General features: G+C 41.8%; 1 protein-coding gene across 1 annotated transcript in view; it reads left to right on the forward strand.

Moving 5' to 3' along the window:
* Positions 1–20256, forward strand: part of cntnap2a (contactin associated protein 2a) — a gene marked incomplete at its 5' end in the record, with an annotated part of 287541 nt that overhangs the window by 144951 nt on the left and 122334 nt on the right. The window contains 3 exons of the mRNA XM_079292505.1: positions 206–390; positions 7210–7353; positions 8505–8766. Coding sequence (XP_079148631.1) covers positions 206–390; positions 7210–7353; positions 8505–8766 — 591 coding nt within the window. The remainder of the gene's footprint in view (positions 1–205; positions 391–7209; positions 7354–8504; positions 8767–20256) is intronic.

The raw sequence follows: 20256 nt of genomic DNA on the forward strand, positions 1-20256 counted from the left end.
AGTCACAAATACATTTTGAGTCTATTGGTCCTTGTTAAGCTGACCAAATGACCTAATAATAGCTATTAGAATAAAGGCAAACTATTGATTGCACTTATTCCGCCTGACGTATATTAAATTGTCGTGTTAAAACATGCTGCTTTATTTACAATGTCAAATGTCTGTGTTTTTAACACCTTGTATTATTATGACATGTTAATTACAGGCAGTAATCAGTATGGCTCCATCCTGGGTCATACCTCTGTGACCACCGGCAGCCTCTTGGATGACAATCACTGGCACTCGGTGGTGCTCGAACGCTACCGTCGCAATGTCAACTTCACCTTGGACAGACACACTCAGCACTTCAGGACCAATGGAGAGTTTGACCACCTCGATTTAGACTATGAGGTGAGAAGCAAAGTACACTGAGTATTACATTGAGACAGGAATGTGAAGAACGCAGACGTAGAATGGCAGTCTCCCCTTTGAAATAGATTGAGAAATGAATCCAACACAAAAGCCTAATAACATACAAACAATTATATGTCCAAACACAGTTACTGGGAAACGGTCCATGTATACAGCTGTTTAAAGTATGCTTGCTACTGAAAGATGCACTACATCTGTTTCGTTAAAAGACAGCTTGACATCATGTTAACAATAAAACCTTTGGGTGCCAAATGATTCAACAGCTGTACGTTGATGAGTGAGTTCAAATATGAAAAAGGAACTGGTAGACCATGTAAGTAAGAAGCTAAAATGTCAGCTGATTTATTCAGCTACCTCAGCTTTGCCTGAGTTGTTTTGTGTGTGTGTGTGTGTGTGTGTGTCCGTCGAGAGCAGCTGCCAGTACAAGTGACCGGCTACTGCATAAAGAGCACATGTATTTATTTTAGTTTTTAACTTCTCAACCCAATATAATTGTTAATTGTACCAGCATCTGTTAAGTAGCATGCTAGCTGAGCAGGCAGTCACAATGTGTCACTTACAGGGTCCAATTTTACAAGCCAGCAGTAGCGCACACGCAGTCATTTTGCATTCGTCCTCTGGTTGTCTATTTGGTATTTCCCTGGCTTTATACAAACATGAATGAATGAATTTTATTTGAATGAATTTTATTTATATAGCGCTTTTCACAGACAGTACTATCACAAAGTGCTGAACATAGCAGACATTTAAAAGCATAAAAAACACAATGTGACCCTACGGTCAATAAATTACATACACAGAGTGAATAAAAAATGTTAAAGAATAAAATAAAAATAAAATAAAAATGTAAAACAAATGTTAAGAGCAGGTCTAGGACATGGGTTTACTTTTACACAAACGCCAGCCTAAACAGGTGGGTTTTAGCTGGCTTTTAAAAGTATCCACAGTATCTGCGAGGCGTAGAGTTGCAGGCAGAGCATTCCAGAGCCTCGGGGCCACTGCCTCAAAGGCTCGGTCACCACGGGTCTTAAATCGTGTGCGTGGGACCGACAGAAGACCTAGAGCATTTGACCTGAGAGTGCGGGTGGGTGAATAGGGGCGAAGTAGATCAGCTACATAAGTCGGAGCCTGACCGTGAAGTGCTCTGTAAGTGATGGTGAGAATTTTGAAGTGTATCCGAGATGCTACAGGAAGCCAGTGGAGAGATCGGAGTACGGGGGTGATGTGAGACCGTCGGTTTGTCCTGGTGAGTAATCTGGCGGCAGCATTTTGGATTACCTGCAGACGGTTAAGAGCAGATACACTGAGTGATGTGAAAAGTGAGTTGCAGTAGTCAATGCGAGAGGAGATAAATGTGTGTATGATCATTTCTAATTCAGGCGTTGATAATACAGATCTCAGTTTACTGATATTTCTTAGATGGAAGAAACATGACCTGGACAGCTGCTTAACATGAGGGTCAAATGACATGGAGCGATCAAAGAAAATCCCAAGATTGCGCAGGTTGCAATGGGAAGCAGAGGAGAGAGGACTAATAATCTGCCTGATCATGGGGACAAACTCCTCTGGAGCAATAACTAGGACCTCCGTTTTAGAGTCATTGAGTTGCAGGCAGTTTTCTGCCGTCCAGTCTCTGATGGCATTGACACAGTCCAGGAGCCTAGTTAATGTGAATGCCTCGCTGGGTTTGAATGACAGATGAAGTTGGATGTCGTCTGCATATAAGTGATAGGACACATTATAGCTTTTTATGATCGGTCCCAAAGGTAACAGATAAAGTGAAAATAACAGAGGCCCCAGAACCGAGCCCTGCGGTACACCACAAGACAGTGGAGAGGTAACAGACACAAAAGCACCCACAGAGACATTGAAACTTCTGTCACTGAGGTAAGATGTAAACCAGTCTAACGCTATGCCAGTTATGCCCACCCAATCACGTAGCCTCTTAATCAGGATGTCATGGTCTACAGTGTCAAATGCAGAACTTAGGTCCAGAAGAACTAACACAGAGCAGTCACCTGCATCAGCACACATGAGAATGTCATTTGAAACCCTCAGGAGAGCGGTTTCAGTAGAGTGTTGCTTACGAAACCCAGACTGGAACTTGTCGTACATGTTGTGCCTCTCCAGTGCAGCAGTAAGTTGTTTGGCCACCACTTTCTCTAAAAGTTTGGACAGGAAAGGCAGTTTTGATATGGGCCTGTAGTTCATGGGCAAAGCTGGATCTAAGTTAGGTTTCTTTAATATGGGCTGGATAGTGGCATGTTTGAAATAGGAAGGGACAATTCCTGTAGACAATGAGGAATTGACAATAGATGTTACTGCAGGGCCAATAGTTAACAGAACGTTCTTAAATAGAGAGGATGGAATTATATCCAGAGGGCAAGATGATGGCTTTGTATTGTTAATTAAGTCCATCAGGTCTTGAAGGCTGATAGGCTGGAAAGAGCCCATAACAGCAGGAGATTGCGAGGAGCTACAAGTAGCCGAACAGATCCCAGGCCGAATGCCAGACCTAATACCTGTTACCTTATCATTAAAATAGATCAGGAATTTGTTGCAATCGTCAACAGAATAGCATGGTACAGTGGAGACAGGTGGTGAAACAATTCCTCTAATTGTGTCAAACAGAATCTTGGGATTTTTCTTTGAAGAAGAGATTAGGTTGGCAAAATAAGCAGTTCTAGCTTCCTTTACTGTGGTATTAAAAGAAACTCTTAGGTCTTTGAGATATAAACGATGCACTTCTAGCCCAGTAGCTTTCCAGAGTCGCTCTGCCCTGCGACACTTCTGTCTCACGCTGCACACAGCTTCTGTCATCCACGGAGTAGTGTTATAGGCAGCCCTGGTCCTTTCCTGAAGAGGTGCCACTTTATCCAGCAAAGTGGTGCAATGTTCATTAAAGGACTGTATCAAGTGTTCAACATCATTGAGATTTGTGTAAAAGTCACAGCAGAAGTGCATCGAGAACTGATCAGCTGTACTCTGAGTAATAATGCGTGAGTGGAATGTTTGTTTCAGACACAAGGGGTCAGCATTGACAGAAAGATCAAAGAAAATACATTTATGGTCACTGATCAATAGGTCCTCACAACGGGTATTATCAATATCAAGACCCAGAGAAAAGACAAGGTCCAAGGTGTGACCACCCCTGTGAGTGGCGCCAGAAACATGTTGCGTGAAATTAAAAGATTCAGTAATATTGAGAAACTCAGTAGCTATACAGTCTGTGGTATCATTGACATGCAGATTAAAATCACCAACCAGAAGCACTTTGTCTAGCTTGATAATAGAGGTCAGAAAGTCTGTGAATTCTGATAAAAACTGACCTGCAGGACCTGGAGGTCGGTAAATTAAAAAACAGTAAAACGGCTTTTGCCGGCCCACTTTAGTCAGCTGTAGTTCAAAAGTAGCATAGGATTCTGTGCTCCCCAAGTGGCAGGAAAACTGATTCTTCCAGACCACGGCGAGGCCTCCACCGCGGCCTGTCAGACGCGGTGTCCCAACATAAGAACAGTCCACAGGGCAGAGTTCATTGAAATGGATGCATTCCATATTCTGTTGCCAGGTCTCGGTCAGAAATAAAAAAGCCAAATTATGACTTGTGAACAAGTCATTTAAAATGTGAGCCTTGTTTGTTATAGAGCGTGCATTAATCAGACACATTTTGATGGGGGAAGACACTGTGTCGTCATCAGCACAGGAAGCTTTGGGGGTATGTGCAATAGGACGGATCACTCGTGCAGCACCTCGAAACCGACCATAACTAGGGCGTGAGCGCGAGTCTGTGATTCTCACGGGAATGCTCATGGGTCGTGGAGTGGAAGTTACGTTAGAGGCTGGAGATCCTCCATGCCGCCAGGGGGAGCTGGTGTTGCTTGTAGGGGATGAATGCGGCTGATGAATTATCGTAGAGGAAGAGTGACAGCGGACAGGGGATCCAGGTGTAAACAGTCAATCATGTGAATGGGAGTGAACAGCATACTGTAAATTAGCCGCTAGCAGGCGGCTACCCAGCTTGTTAAAATGAATACCATCCTTCTTAAAAGCGGAAGAGCGGCCCCAAAACAGATTAAAATTGTCAATGAAGCTCACGTTGTTGGTCCTGCAGGCGGTGACCATAAATGTATTTTCTTTGATCTTTCTGTCAATGCTGACCCCTTGTGTCTGAAACAAACATTCCACTCACGCATTATTACTCAGAGTACAGCTGATCAGTTCTCGATGCACTTCTGCTGTGACTTTTACACAAATCTCAATGATGTTGAACACTTGATACAGTCCTTTAATGAACATTGCACCACTTTGCTGGATAAAGTGGCACCTCTTCAGGAAAGGACCAGGACATGTCTCTGCCAAGGTGGGAGGGGTGGCGCAACTGAGTCTGATGAGGTAGCTCCATGCAATTTTGGGGTATTATTTTGCCATGAAATTGCATTTTTGTTTCCATCTGTTCAGAGCACATCCTATTACAAACACAAGACAGTTATAGTGGCATTAAGTGACAAAGGTGCATGGCCACAGACCACAGGCATTTCCACAGACATTTCATGCACAATGTGCACACACGCATATCAATACACGATCATACTGATATTTGGCTTCTAGGGTCTGTCCTTATCACTCCCCACAAGGAAACTTGACAATAGTAACTTCCCCTCGAGCTTAACTTATACTCAGAGCCTACAGGTGGATGCTGAGGTGGAAGTGGAGCTTTTGAACTGCAGCAGCAGCAGAAAGTAAGAGCAGGGCAGCTAAAGAGAGGAGCATGCCATGTGCGATCCACTTGAGTTGCCTGCCTGAACTAGCTCGCAGGCTTTGCTTCAGTAACATTTGAAGTGTGTATTTGTAATTTTCCACTTAATGATGGAGGTGAATTTAAATCCTCCAGAAAACTGAGCGAGAGTTCTTGTTTAGGAGCCTTGGGCAGTACTGATGTTTAGCACAGAGTTCCATATGTCAGCAGTTTTCAGATAATATCTGAACCCCTCCAAAAAGCGCTGGGAGTCTCAGCAGAGCTGTTTGATCATTTCAAACCTGTGAGAGATTGCCTTTACTTATTAATGGTCGTCATTTGTGATGCTTCTTGTTCTGTAAGTGTTCTGCCACATTCCCTGTTCTTATGCGCTGCACTGACTTTGCAACTGCATTTAAAACAACTGCTCATCTCTGGCGGTAGCTAGGCCTCATCTGCCTGCACAGTGCATTGATACCACACAGGAAAGCAGATATTGGTTTTACACTGTGCTATAATGCTAATCCATAAAACTCACATCATTAACGGCATTCAGTAATGGAATGCAAAGAGTTCAGCGAACAACACTTAAAACAGGAACATGATTTTGGAATGCATAATAGTATTGGATTGCACTTGTGTGTGTAATGTGAGTGTGTGCGGTGATCACACATGCATGTATGGGTGTTTGTGTGTTTGCAGTGGTATGGTTGTGTGTGACCTTTAGCGGGTGTTGCTGATATGGGTGATCTGTTCCAGTGTCAAGTGGGATACTGAGAAATGGGGCAAGACAAACCACAGTCCAATTAAACTGAAGCTGTTGAATTAAAAGGATCTTCAGGGAAATCTATACAACAGGACAAAGCAGGAGGCTGTGTGTGTGTGAACCCTGAGTGGATCTCTGCAGTGCTATTGCCTGACCGAGTCTTTCTTCTGTTATAGCACAATTGTGACCAGCTTTTTGTCAGAGTGTACCTCTGTATTCCATATAGCCCACACATGCACATTTTGTATGTGCGCATATATGTGTCTTTGTGTATGTGTGTGCACGTCTGTACGTTTTCTGCTTTCTGCTTTCAGCCTGTAGACTAAATATCCGGATGCATTTGTGTCTACCCTTGACAGTAATTACTAAGACTACTGGAGCGTCACTACAGACACAGACAAGCATACATGTACACACACACACACACACACACACACACACACTCACACACACGCACACACACACATACATACAGTTAGACACACACATATCTACTGGTAATTGCACTCCCCCCTCCATCTTCTTAATAACCCTCAGAGCTATGTCTGAAAGAAAAAATAAACACATGTTCTACTGTCGAAAAATATGAAACGCAGTTTACATTTTCATCAGTTCTGTGTCCTTCAGCACTTCCCACCAGATGCCTGTTCATTAGCCTCCATCTCCTCGCCTCGGTTCTGCTCTCATTGCGTCTGTTCCTCACAAACTTCTGTCTCCTTCCTGTAACGCTTTCTCTCACTGCTCCAGCAGTCAAATTATATAAATATATAATGTATTATATAACGTGTATGTCAAGAGTATACTAAGATTTTATTGGATTTGTCAGTATTACACTTGTCATGCAGAACACATATTGGGATTTTATTTGGAGCTGACACTACTTTTCCGAAATATAAATTCAAAGGCATGACTGTGTCTCAGGCCTGATCCATCCATGTCTGCATTCGTTCACACAATAGATCTAAAGGTGGCGCTGCAGTATTTGTCATAGGCATATTTCTATGACATCACATTTTCAAAAACACAGATTTAATCTTTTCCAAAATGCCCTTATTACCTTTTTTGTTGTCAAAAGTGATTAGTGAAGGCTACACTTCCTGCTAAGGCTTCATGTTGTTCTTGGTCATTCATCCACACATAAACCCAACAACCTCCATCTGACTAGTATGACTTTTCATATCAGTGCATTTGATACTTTTTTTCTTGCATTAATGAAGCCAATATAGATAGATGATTGAATTGCCTGTTTTTTTCACGATCCATCTCTTTTATCTCTTTGCACTCTGTTCTTCTCCAGTTGAGTTTTGGGGGGATGCCATACAGTGGGAAGCCAGTGGGAGGAGGAAGGAAGAACTTTAAAGGCTGCATGGAGAGCATCAACTACAATGGAGACAACATTACAGACTTGGCCCGTCGAAAGAAGCTAGACACCTCTAGCTTTGTAAGTGAAATGTGCATGCACACACACACACTCTCATATACACACACATATATATATATATATATATATAGAAACAAAATACTACTCAATTGCAAACATGTAAATCTAAAGAGATTGAAGTAACATGCATATAAAGGCAGCTGAAAACCGAACATGATCATTGTTGTCACACTAGCTCTTTTTTGACCTGAGTGAGAGGGCAAATTCATTCACCGGACGAAAAAAGTTCAACAGATTCATAATTAATAAGACACAACTCAGTGGCCCCTCCATGTGTTTGCCTCCTGTCTCTGTGCTCTCTCTTGATAGCGTGGCTGAAATGACTTTGGAACAGTTTGTTTTCACGTATCTCAACTGAATGATGAACATATTCGATCCCTCTCTTTTCCCCATTAAACGCAGAGAAACCGGGATGACTACTAGACGCAGTCTAGAGCCATCCTTAAAATGAGTTCCTGTTTCAAGAGCTTGTTTCAGAGCTCTCGTCTCTTCCCCTTCTCCTGTTCTTCCTCAACAGTGGACGCCAAGTGTATCTTCTTCGATCTTCTGATTGAAGACACTAATCAAGTTCGTTAAAGCAGCACCTCTAATTCTCTCTGATGATTCACACAGCCGTTCATTTCTAATCAAAACAGATCTGCTCTCAAATTTCAAAAAAGCACACGCGCAGAGGCAATCAGGAATCGTCTATAGCTGGTAAGGCAGCTCAATATTGTGCATTAGCGAATGATTTGATTAAGAGCACAAGGTTGGAGAAGCTCAATGGGAATTAGTGCCTGAAATCCACAATAATAGTTTGTTTTCATCCAGCACACAAACATCACCTAGGTTTACTGTTCAACCCTGGTTTCAAAGACAGGATGGGCCAAAAAGAGACATTTTTTTGTAATGTGTACAAGCAACATCAGTCTTTGAATCTAGCTTCAGTCAAGAACATCTGAAGGTAAACATGCGGAAGCGAGATTCAAAGCAACAAAAGCCTGGTGAATAAATACATGGTTTCCTGTGTTGGGGCATTTCAAACATTCAAACAACTTCACATACTCAAGAGATGAGCTTTGTGTTTGACTTTACTCTTTGAAGACCAGTTGATAGCGTCCTATTATCTCACTTTGTTGGTGTTTCTCTCTCAAAATCTTGTGTCTTGACAGCGTAACCTGTCCTTCTCCTGTGTGGAGACACACACCTTCCCGGTGTTTTTTAATGCCACCAGCTTCCTGCAGCTGCCAGGTCGAGCCAATCACAACACAATATCTGTGAGCTTCCAGTTTCGTACGTGGAACCCTGATGGGCTCCTCTTCTTCAGTAATCTTGATGATGGCACGCTGGAGATCTCCCTCGAGGAAAGCAAGGTTGCAGTTCATATCAATGTTACGAAGGCGACCAGAAACAACCGGGTCGACTTATCATCAGGTGAGTTTGTCAACGTTTGCAACAATAAGAAATAAACACCGCACAGTTTAATCTAGAAGCTGTTTAGTACTTCATTCATCTTCAGTCTTAAGATTTGGCCAAGGAAACAAAATTATTGAGGAATTATTAGCATGTAATGATGCCTGTTGTTGTCTTTTTCCTTTGAAGTATGTCAAAGTATGTCATAACCACAAACGTTCTATGTAGATACAAAGAACTAATGCTTTTTTATTAACATTTCATGCACAAAGTTTTGACCAATAACTCCACTTGAACATAACCACTATGGGGTGAATAAATGTTCTGGATGCAAAAGTAATAATTTGCACTGGCCAAATAAACTTTTTAGTATGGATATATAACACCCACACAAACACAAAACGTTCCATGGTCTATTTATTTTTCCAGATTTTTCCATCTTTTGTTTGCTGTATGTCTCTCATCCACATTATATTTGGTGTCAAAATATGTCATGTTTGGGCACTCTGAAATTGTCATCACAGAATTGAAAGGGATGTTTCAAACATCCCTTTACTTGCATTGTAGACAAGATAAACAAGTAACGCTATTGCATTGCATTGGATGATAACACAAGCATAGGACTGTTCAAGGTGTGTTGCGTGAACTAATCGTATATCAGCCTCCTCCTGGTTACTGTATCGGGTCTACTGACTTGCTTATCATCTTGACCTCCTCATCATTTTTTAAATCAGATATCAAGGAGTATTGCCACACAGTCAAAGCCCTCCTTTACTGCTGCAATGTTGCTCTCACTTCGGTCGTTGAATGTCTGAAAGTTTGAGTTGTGGAGACCCGGCAGAAGAGCAAATGATGTACGCAGATGGATCCTCTTTAACTGTTGTACATGAAGTTAGACTTGTGAACATATCTATCATCGAAGCTTCCTCTGTCCCTCTTAGTCTACCAACTCTCTTACCCTCCCATTCCTCATATATCTCCGGCCTCTCCTTCTTTCTCTGTCCCTCTCGCTCTCTGTCCTTAGACACACTCATTTATTCTGTCCACTGCTGCTTTAATAGGCCATTATGCCCAGGGGTAAGGGTTTATTACAGAGTTACCCTCTAGGCTAATTGGGCTTGAGCCTAAAATTACATCAGCATTACTAGAATATACAGACACACAAACACACGCTCCCGCCTTTGATTCTGTTATTAGTATCTCTCAGAAAGAAAGCCACACTGGCTTCTGGCTTCAATGACACAGTGGGAGCTCAGTAGACTTGTAATGAAATGCTTAGTCCCTCTTAATGGCAAATATACTGGGGAGAGACGTGCAGATGTGCACACACGAAGAGGGAGAGTGAGAGAGAGAAAAGAGAGCTCCTTACAGAGACGACACCATCCAGTTTTCTTCTCCCAGTGGGGATAGTGCTTATGGTGCTATTTAGCGACAGCTTATTCATACGTATAATCAGGCATCTGCTGGAAGGTAAAACCATACAGACTTACTCCACTGATCTGCAGCCCACAGCTCCCCCCTCCTCGTGCTAATGCATAAAGACTTTTTTTTCCCGAGCACTCAGGAGGCCTCACCAGGAGTCACTTTGTCTCAATAATGGATCAGTATTTGATTTTTGTCTGATTTGTTATCAGAGAAAGTTTTTAAAGGAAGAATGAGTAGGATTGGTTGGTTGTGGTTTGTAAACACAGCATTCGAAGCGCCCGCCCTCTGACGGCGGTTAGGTTACGGTGCTTGCCTGCAGGTGAAAGCCAACGCTAGATTCACTCTTGTTTTGAAATGAGCTTTGAGCGCTTGGCATTTTGCCGAACGATATTTTTGTTTTTTTGGGCGCTGTGTCCTCCCTTGTTGTAGCTCTTTCTCTGTTCTTACAAAAAAAGATCATGGTTTTTGTCTTAAAATAATAACATAACACTGTAACATAACAACCATAAGTAGCATATATAGATAACAACCGCCACCAACGCTCCCGCCTGTCCTCAGAGGACTTCCTCACTTACTATTACAGTAGTACAGTAGTACAGTAAGTACTACTATACTTGATATTACACCACGTAACTTTAATACCACCTAGCTCTCAATAACAGTCGCTCCATACACTACGACATATTTAACGTATTCGTGGTTTGCAGAAATGTACATTGCCAACATGTTTTCCTGGCGACGAGGACAATAAGGGACGATTAAGAGGGATTGTTTTTGTATGGGTCTGTACATTGTTTTTTAAGAAACTCCTACCTGCCTTTAAGAAGCCACGTGATTAGGTGAACCTAACTCTCACCTCACATGCACCTGACATTGACCACAGTGTGAATGTGATGTGAATACAGGTGAGCCAAGTATACATTTTCTAACCTACTTTCTAATAAAACCATGCCACCTTGGCTGAAAATAAACCGTATTAAGATGAATACTTAAGATGGATACATTAATGACAGAACCATATCCAGCTTTTTTTTGGTTTTGACCCTTAATGACCTTTGTAGTATTATAAGCTTCATTAACAATAATTTGTTTTTCTCATGTGTATACAGAATCAAATGACTTGCTTTAAAGTGAAGGAGTTGCAATCAAATCAAGCAATTTCTACCAAGAATGAGCTTCTTAGTTTGCAGCTTTCATTGCATTTTTGATTCTCTGCTTCATACAAAATAGCAGAGAGCTGGAATCACTGAGAGCCTCATTAAGAGACAAACATTGAACAAACCAAAATATTTTGTTTTTCTCAGAAGTTGGCGGATCAAACTAAGGCGAAATGCAAATTAATGTTAGGCACTTCACACAGGTGGTGAGTATTAAGATGCTCATGTCGCTCTGTTTTTGCTCTTGGTGTGTCAGCAATGCTAGACAACTGTGTGCGAACACATTATCCAGTAGAATATAACCTGGCTTATAGATGTGATTGCTCTGGAATCTACTTTTGTTTGTGGTGGCATTTCATGGGTATGTATTGTAAGAGGGTGATATTTAGGTCTGGACCAAAGCGATAATTCATCAACCTCATAATACTTGACTGTATTATGAGCATGAGCATCTTAGTTGTTTTAAAAATCACCTGAATATCTCTTCATAACCTCATTCTGTCCACGCTGGGTCCCAGGTCATTAAAGTTAATTTTTTACCCTGAATGGAGATAGAGCGGCCGGTACAGTAGATCTCAGAGCATAATACGTGCGTGAGTCCATGGATGTGTGGTTGTGTGTGTGTGGTTGTGTGTGTGTGTGTGTGTGTGTGTGTGTGTGTGTGTGTGTGTGTGTGTGTGTGTGTGAGAGAGAGAGCGCGCCCCGAGGCTGTTTGTGACCTGCGGAAACACGCTCCTCTCTACTGTGAGAAAACCTCTATCTTTTCATCCCCTTGCGACTCTGAAGCAGAGAGACAGAAGATGAAACTAAAGGGAGGATTGGGCCTTTGAGAGAACATTCTAGATTAGACTGTGGGTGTCTCCTTAACGGTTTGTGTGTGTGCTGCATGTGCTTTAATAGAGAGTACTTAGTTGAAATTCCTGCTGGGGCTGTGATCAAGTTTTCCCATCACTTTGCTTTTACTTAGCCATTAACTCTCTTCTCTACACTTATCTTCGCATCACTGATGTGTTAGAATACAGCTTCGTTAGAGTGGGGCTGGAAGAACGTTGCCTTGATGGCCATTCAACGGGACTTAAACCTGCTTTCATGTGCAAAAACATGTTTTCCACATTTCCTCCCATGAAATGACCAATTAAACCAAAGCCAATGAAAAATGCTGCTTCTGTACCTGATACAGATATCTGGTGAGTGCTGGTGTTTTACTTTGTGTTCAGAGATGCTATCCTCTGATCGCTCTCTTGTTTGATTGTCAAATTATTGGGCACAAGCATTGTATCCATGGAAACAATACTCCACTGTCTCCAGTGTTTTTGCAGAAACAGAGAACTCTCATTTAGGAGGTTCTCGTGCAACAAAGTGAAGTAATATGTTTTTAAACGTTGGTTTCGAGACAAAAGCTTGAAGTAGTGATCATTAATCTTGATTAATTAAATATGCTAGTATAGCTTCAAGAAAACATGAAAAAAGGATTTAGCTCTTGGCACTTCCTGGTTTGCTTTTAGACAGTGAAAAGTAACTCATTCACAAAAGGATTGTTGGAGGCTTTTTCGGCTGCTAAACTTGCACAAATACGACAAAAATAAGCTGTGTAACTCTCAAAGCACGCACAAAGGGTGAAAATAACGTCTAACTGGGCTGCCGAGCTGTCCTATTTGCACATATCTGAATTCGGTAAGGGCTGCACGGCGGTTTAGTGGCTAGCACTGTCGCCTCACAGCAAGAGCAGCCTGGGTAAATTCCGGCCTCGACTGTGTGTAGTGTTTCGGCTGTAAGAGGTGTCACGCCCAGACATTCCAATGATCAAGGCAGCAGTGATTGAAGCCAGGCAAGTTGGGGATTCAGTCACAGGATGCAATGATGTGTCATGAAAAAAATAAATGAATCAAGTTCCTCTGTGTCAGCTTTAAAAATACATGAGAAAATTGGACAGGGCACATACCAGTTGCAAATGATGCACAATTCATGATTATATCAGCTGCCCGATTCATTTTTTATTTTATTTTTTCCCCTCTGTATTATGTCTGTCCCTTCTCTAAAAGTATTAAAAAAGAGGTATATGCTCTGGAGGAAAAACATTAATCTGCTTTGCTCTCTTGCTCTCGATCTGTTTTGCGTGTTTTCCATAAATAATTTTCGTCATTATTTGTGTTAATCGGCCTATTTGATACCACCAGGGAAATGTGTCATTCCACAGAGTAATACTCAGTGAGAGGCAAGGCTCATTGTAAAATAAGACAAAGGAACCGGCAGCACAAACTGTTTGATTCAACCACCTCTAAAGCAGAAATATGTTCGTGTGTTCTTTCATGGATGCATTCACACACATCAAGTCCAGCTAGAAATAATAACATCAGTTTCCTTTAAAATGCAAAATGATCAGTCACACGCACACAAAGTTGCTTGCACAGTCTGGATAGGAGGCCTCGTGGCATGACAATAATAGAAAGGCCAGAGGCACAGATTTGTGGGGAAAACATACTACATCCACCCCCAATTATAATGTTATATTGTTTCACTGAGAGAGTGTGTGTTCCCGTGCCTGTGTGCATTTGTGTTTTTGTGTGTAGGCACAGCTTAATATGTTGTATTCTCAGGCTTTGTGTGGTTGACATATTACCATCCGTTAAGATGTGCAAAGCTCTTCAAACTACCTTGAAGGAATGAATATGTAGGAGTGGAGGAGATGGGAGCAAGGATAAATTCATGAATGACAGAAGACATTATGAATTAAATTTTTTAAAAAGCAGACAAATTAATGAATTCATTTATACCATACGTACGAGATCAACTTGTAATAGAAACAGTTGGAAGGGAGAGGAGAGGAAAATGATGCGAAAAGAGGAGTAGAAAAGAGGAGCAGTAAGGATGACTGAAGGTGGGAAGAGATAGGAAAGTATAGCACAAAGTTGAGCGGTAATGTTTCAGAATTGATATCCACGCTGGACAGTCTAACAAGGATTTATTGCACTATGTGGTTTTTCAACATGCCACATGTTGGCAGGGAGATGAAATAATTATGTCGTGCTTCATACAGTAAAATAAATTGTAAATATTTAGCTGTCTCCAGCTCGCCCTCACTCTCAACGTTGGATCAGTCTGATGCTACTGCCTGAGCATTGATCCCTCGTGGCAAATATGAGCTAAAATCAATAGAAACTAGTGCATTGCCCATTCCAAACAGGGCTGTTCGGAACGGGCCGATTTCTTGGCCTCTGGTGTTACTGCTCGCACTTTTCTCGAGAACTGCTCATCCAAATAACTTAACACTCAAAACCGTGCTTTCTCGGGTCCTGAGCAAAACACCTGCAATGGCATAGGTCTTGGTTACACTTGTCTTTTCAATGTGACTTTTGCCATCCGACGCTTTGACTGTCAAGTCTGTGTGCTCAGAGATCAGTTCTTGCTGGCATCGTGATCCCATCAGCCAGAACACATGCCGAAGTGGCCTGGCTCGCCTTGAGTTGAGATGTAAATGAGGTGTGGACAGCATGTGAGCACAGTCCTACAGATTTCACAGCATGCGGGAAGAAAGAAGGAAAATCGGGGCCCGAGCACAGCTGAGACGCTGTCTGAGCATCTAACTGAGTGTTCAGTTACTGCTGGTAAAACCACATTTCCTTTTGCTGCTTCAAAATTAAAGCTTTTAAAAGACAAAATAAGGGAGGGCTGTTACTTTGAATTATTTAGAGGAAAACAAATGTGTTTATGAAAGAATTAGCGGAGCTTTGTTAGCAGCTAGTACTTAATAAAGCAGTTCTACTAATACTGCAGGAAGAGTAAGCAGCAGAAAGAATGGGGAACTTGTATTGCGAAGAATTTATAGGAAATCAAATGTTTTGTCACCAAATTAGCAGAGCTTTGCCAGTGACTTTTTGTCAACAAAATATGTGTACTAATACTGCAGGAAGGAAGAGTAAGCAGGAAGGGGGTTGTTCTTTCATGTTCTAGGCTTTCTAACTTCGTAATACCACTGATCCTAGCTTGGCCCTCACACCATGTATTATAGGTAAATATTAAGCAATGAGCGTAATGTCCATGACTTTAGGACTATTAGAAACTATGAGTGACATATAGCTGTAAATGGGAAAAATGATCTAGACCCAGGAAATGGCTTGGTTTCAATTGCTTTGTTTAACAACTGTAGTCAGGGTTGCCAGGTTTGTGTGGGAGAAAACAGCCCAGTCCCAGAACTCAAAATACACCAATGCCAAGCCATTTACTGCTTTTAACACTAACAGGTTCCCCGTTATTTGACCTAGTTATTCAAATGTAATTAGCTACAGTATATTGTAGGGAACTAAAGGAGCGTGTTTGGGTTATCAGCATTTAAGAAACTGAATTCTTGACATCAATAGAATTATTGATGTATGTAACAATTATTAATGATTATTAATAAAAACGGGGCACCACCCTGCGAACAGGGACCAATAACCAAACGATAAAACTAAGTCTCATAATTAGTAGTCACTCATAATGTCAATAGTCTGCGTATGACTATACATTCAGTGACAGTCAAGGTTTTTAAGTTCGAGCACAAAGCTACTACATACAGTCTTATCAAATACATATGCACAAGTAATCACAGACGACTGCTCCTTAAAGTATAACAGAGTTTATTAAATCAAAATAATAAATGATCAGATCAATTACTATTGCAACCAACAAACGTTATCATACAATTTTATATGCCTAAACTAAAGAATGAATAAAATGGATGAGGGTGTATGTATGTGTGTGTGTGTGTGGGTCTGTGGGTGAACAGGAAGGAGTCTTACAGCTACAGCTAGACTACAAAGATGGCGGCGTCGAGTGACGCTGGCCGAAAGGGGAGGGGCCTTAAGAACTACAGCTAGAAACTACAAAGATGGCGGAGTCGAGTGACCCGGACAAAATGGCAGAATGGGGCTGCTGTACGTAATTCACGTGTGCCGATGCAGCACGTGTGTGAGGCGCTCGTTTGAACGAGGTTCCCCAGGGGTAGAGCTAGGAGCTGTGTGTGTTACGTGAGAGGAGGAAAGAGAAAAAGGTGGGGGCTCATGAATCATACTTCTGCGTGCGGTCCGCGTTGTAGTGAGCCTGAGTTGCTGGTTCTATCACGCATAAATATACCGCTGTCGTCTTTGAACTGCCGGTAACATATGCCGTGATAAGCCACGCACCTCAGCTCACTCACAGAGTTGATTTAATGAGGAGAGAATACTACACGAAGTGTAATAAAACAAATGAAAGAAATCAAATGAATCCCAAGCAAACAGTCATAGTTGATACACAAATACAGCGGAACTTCTCTGTTCCGTAATGATTGCGCAATATCTCGATATCACGCGACAGTAACTTAAACACACAAAAACACGGGAATATCAACATATAAATGAATGGCCTGAATTAAATTTACGTTAATTTAAGCTAAGCTATGCCCAAATGCCAAGAACCTTACTTGTAGATGCTTCGTTGCAACGTGGAAGTGTTCGTGGCAAAGCTGTCCTTTTTCTTCGAGAGGAAGGGGGGGGGGCGGCTTCTCAGCGCGGCGTTTGAGCTGGCGCTGTTTCGGTCCGTCGTGGCGTGAGCTCGTTCTGGAGCGAAACGCAGACGTGATCAATCCTCGCTTCAGGGAGGATGACCTAACTTCGGTTGAGACGACGTGGTCCGTAGGTCTCCCGGTAATCATCGGTCAGGAGAGGTCTAGACGTCTTCCTGCCGGGGTGTGCGCAAAAAGGAAAAGGAGCAGGAAGCACTGAACGGATCGCTGAAGCAGATTCGTTATCGCGGGCTGTTTCATCCAGCGAAATGGCTTGTCAGGGTTTGATGAGGGGAGAAGGGCCGTTGCTTCTTCGTGGTCTCCGTCGTGCTGGAGGGGGGAGGAGAGGCCGATGTATCTTCATGCGTCCAGGACGAAGGTCCGGGTGAAGAGCGGTTGCGTGCTCCCTAACTCAACCGAGGTCGATTGGAAAAAGCTGGTTCTTCTGTGGCCTGGACGGGGGTGTCCGAGCGAAGAGAGCGTTGTGTGCCTCCTGTTAACCCCGGAGGGAGAGTTGGAAAAAAGCAAGGAGGTGTGATCTGCAGGCAGTTTTATAGAACAGGGGTTGAACCACAGGGGTCCTGGGGTCTCTTGGCCTTCGGCCAATGAGATTGCCGCGGTTACCATGGTTATTTGGGGGGGGGGGGAATTCACACCCTAGTGTGAGATCCCTTTGCTCTTATCAACTACAAATCAGGATGAAACCTTTGCTTGGAAAAGTGAAGGCCTGATTCTCTTTGTCCACAGCACATGTTTAAGCGATATGGTCAGAGCCCAACAATATTATCGTAAATAAAATATAGCTCTGTGGACGACACACAAACTAACCTGTTGCTTTTTCTTTCACTTTCTCTTCCTTCTTCCCTCTTCCTTTCTGCCAGGACAACATGAATATAGTGTCTTTGATTGTTATGCATTTACTGTAGTCTTTAATTTTGTTTTTACTTTCCCATTCTTTTCTAATTTTTTTTCGTATTTAGCTCACCGGGGCGTCATGTGGCAGGTGGTCCACCCGCCCTGTCTGTGTGTGTGAGAGAGAGAGTGTGTAGGTGTGTCTGTGTTTAATATGTTATTTGGTCCTATAAGAAGCCCTAGTTAAGTGTCCCCTTTCAGAATTTTAGAGTTGATAAAGACTTAAAATTTAAGTCATTCAATGAGTAAGACATAATGCCAGAGGAGGTGTCCGTTTTCAGGAATTAATGCTCGATGCTCAGCTCATAGAACCCTTCGGCTCAGCTACGAGCCAGAAAACTAACAACATGCTGCAAGATTCAATATCAATAACATTGTGTACGTTGATAAACTGTAAATATAATTTGACAGTATGTTTTAACAGCAAGGCTAGCTAGCTGTCGAGTCATTTTATTGTCCCCAATTCAATATCAATATTTTCTGGAACAAATGAGAGGTCATGTGTACTGTCGGCCGCAGCCTGAGGTACCAAGTTGAATAGTGAAGTGGATGTGAGACAATTATTTATATATATATATATATATATATATATATATATATATATATATATATATATATATATCAGTAAGTTCAGACGGTATTATAGGTGCCACCCTGTGGTGTTCAGAGGATGAGGCACTTCAGGATTACACTCGTTGTAAATACGATATGCAATTATTGTTTGTTTATTTTTTCATTTAATGTAGCCAACACATTTATTTAGAATGGCTTACAGACTGTATAACTGGAACTACTTAGTTGGTGTCTATTATCAGGTAATAATGGACACACTACAGCCAGATTCGAGGATTCACCCAGACCATGGTCTAAAACATGTTAAATGAAAAGCAAAATGACTGACTATGACATAGCCATCTTTTAAAGTGACAGAAAGACTGTGTAAAGACACCTCTATCATTCGATGTATCTTCTTTTTTTTGTTTTTACCTGGGTTCTTACATCAGCCACTTTGTCTCCCTGGCATTGAAGCTGAGGCTTGGTGACAGTCAGCTCCACCCTCTGTTCTATTACCATGTTCCTCCACTCCTTCGGCTCAGCCGAGATGTCAGGGATGGTGGTGCTGGCCTGCCCACTTTTCTGTTTGTGTATTCGCTCAAACACTTCATGCTTTACTAGACTTTCCTACCTACACATGTGTCTTAGTCTGCCGCAATGACAGCAGTGAATGTAATAGTGTGAGTAATGGAAAACTTCTGATGCTCAAGTTATTCTCTGAAAGACCCAATCTGTACACTGCTCTGATAACAGTCTACAGGACACCAGATGCTGTTGGTGTATCAGTCAAACTGGTCAGTAAGGTAAATTTTGGATTTTCACTCTGTTGGTGTACTTTGGACTTCACTGTGTGTAAGTGTTGAACTCATATCTGTTGTTACCATGGTAGCAGGTGCAATGTACACCGTGTGTCAATACTGTGCTTTTGCATGTGTGCAGTACAAAGACATTAGTTCTCACTCACACGTAGGCCGTGATAAGGTGCAGTTAAATTTGTTGCCTTTATCATTACAAACAATTTCGTTAATACAGGTTGGGGAAAATATTGACTTTACTTAGTTGTTAATATTTAACAACTGTAATGCATGTAGATAATACAACATACCATTGTGTTATAAATATTTCAATACATGGTTCCATCTTCCCATTGTTCCTGCAGCTCACAGGACCATCTCCAACGAAGAATTCTAGACTCTTTCCTTTGGATTTATACCACTAATCTTGGCCTGTGACTATACCCAATTAGTTTACCTGTTAAAGAAAGAGGTGCTTTTTAAGAGAGGAACAGTCTTACGTTTCCTTGTATTGCATTGAAATAAAAATTTGTTGTTGTTTTTTTAACCATGCTATCAATAAAAGAATATTCCCATAAATCCTCCTATGGCTTGAGTTGACAAAGGCAGCAGCATTACTGGGTAAAGCATGCAAATACTGTAAATGCTGTATTTGTGACATTCTTATGCATGGCAGTTTTACATAGAGTAGAGCCAAGTCTGAGAGACTGTGAAGTTTCACGTGCTGACGGAGTCTCTGGAGCTTTGAAGTTCCAAAATCGAATGTACAAGACAAACAATAAGTGAACTTGGATGTTGTGATAATGTTATTGTGAATTTAATGGCGTTTTTGCATTTTTTATCTAAACACACTCATTTCATTCTGTCTTGAATACACCAGTGAGTAGTTCAAGTTAATTGTTCAGTGTGCCGCTTTGACTGCTGCAAAAGTTGCAAGGAAAAGCAGTTCCGCGTTGAGGTTCTTTAACTTTCTCTTGTCTTTGGTATTTTAAATTACAGTACATTATTTACGTCATGTGATCATGCACATTGGTTGACAGTTTTTGTAAAGTGATTTTAGAATACAATAGTCAACTTCTGTCTCCGTTGTCTGTAAATTACTTCATCTAATTGAGGTACCAAGGACAATATTCACAAAGTATGAAGG

The sequence above is a fragment of the Melanostigma gelatinosum genome (assembly GCF_949748355.1).
Source record: "Melanostigma gelatinosum genome assembly, chromosome: 20".
In the NCBI taxonomy this organism is placed as follows: Eukaryota; Metazoa; Chordata; class Actinopteri; order Perciformes; family Zoarcidae; genus Melanostigma; species Melanostigma gelatinosum.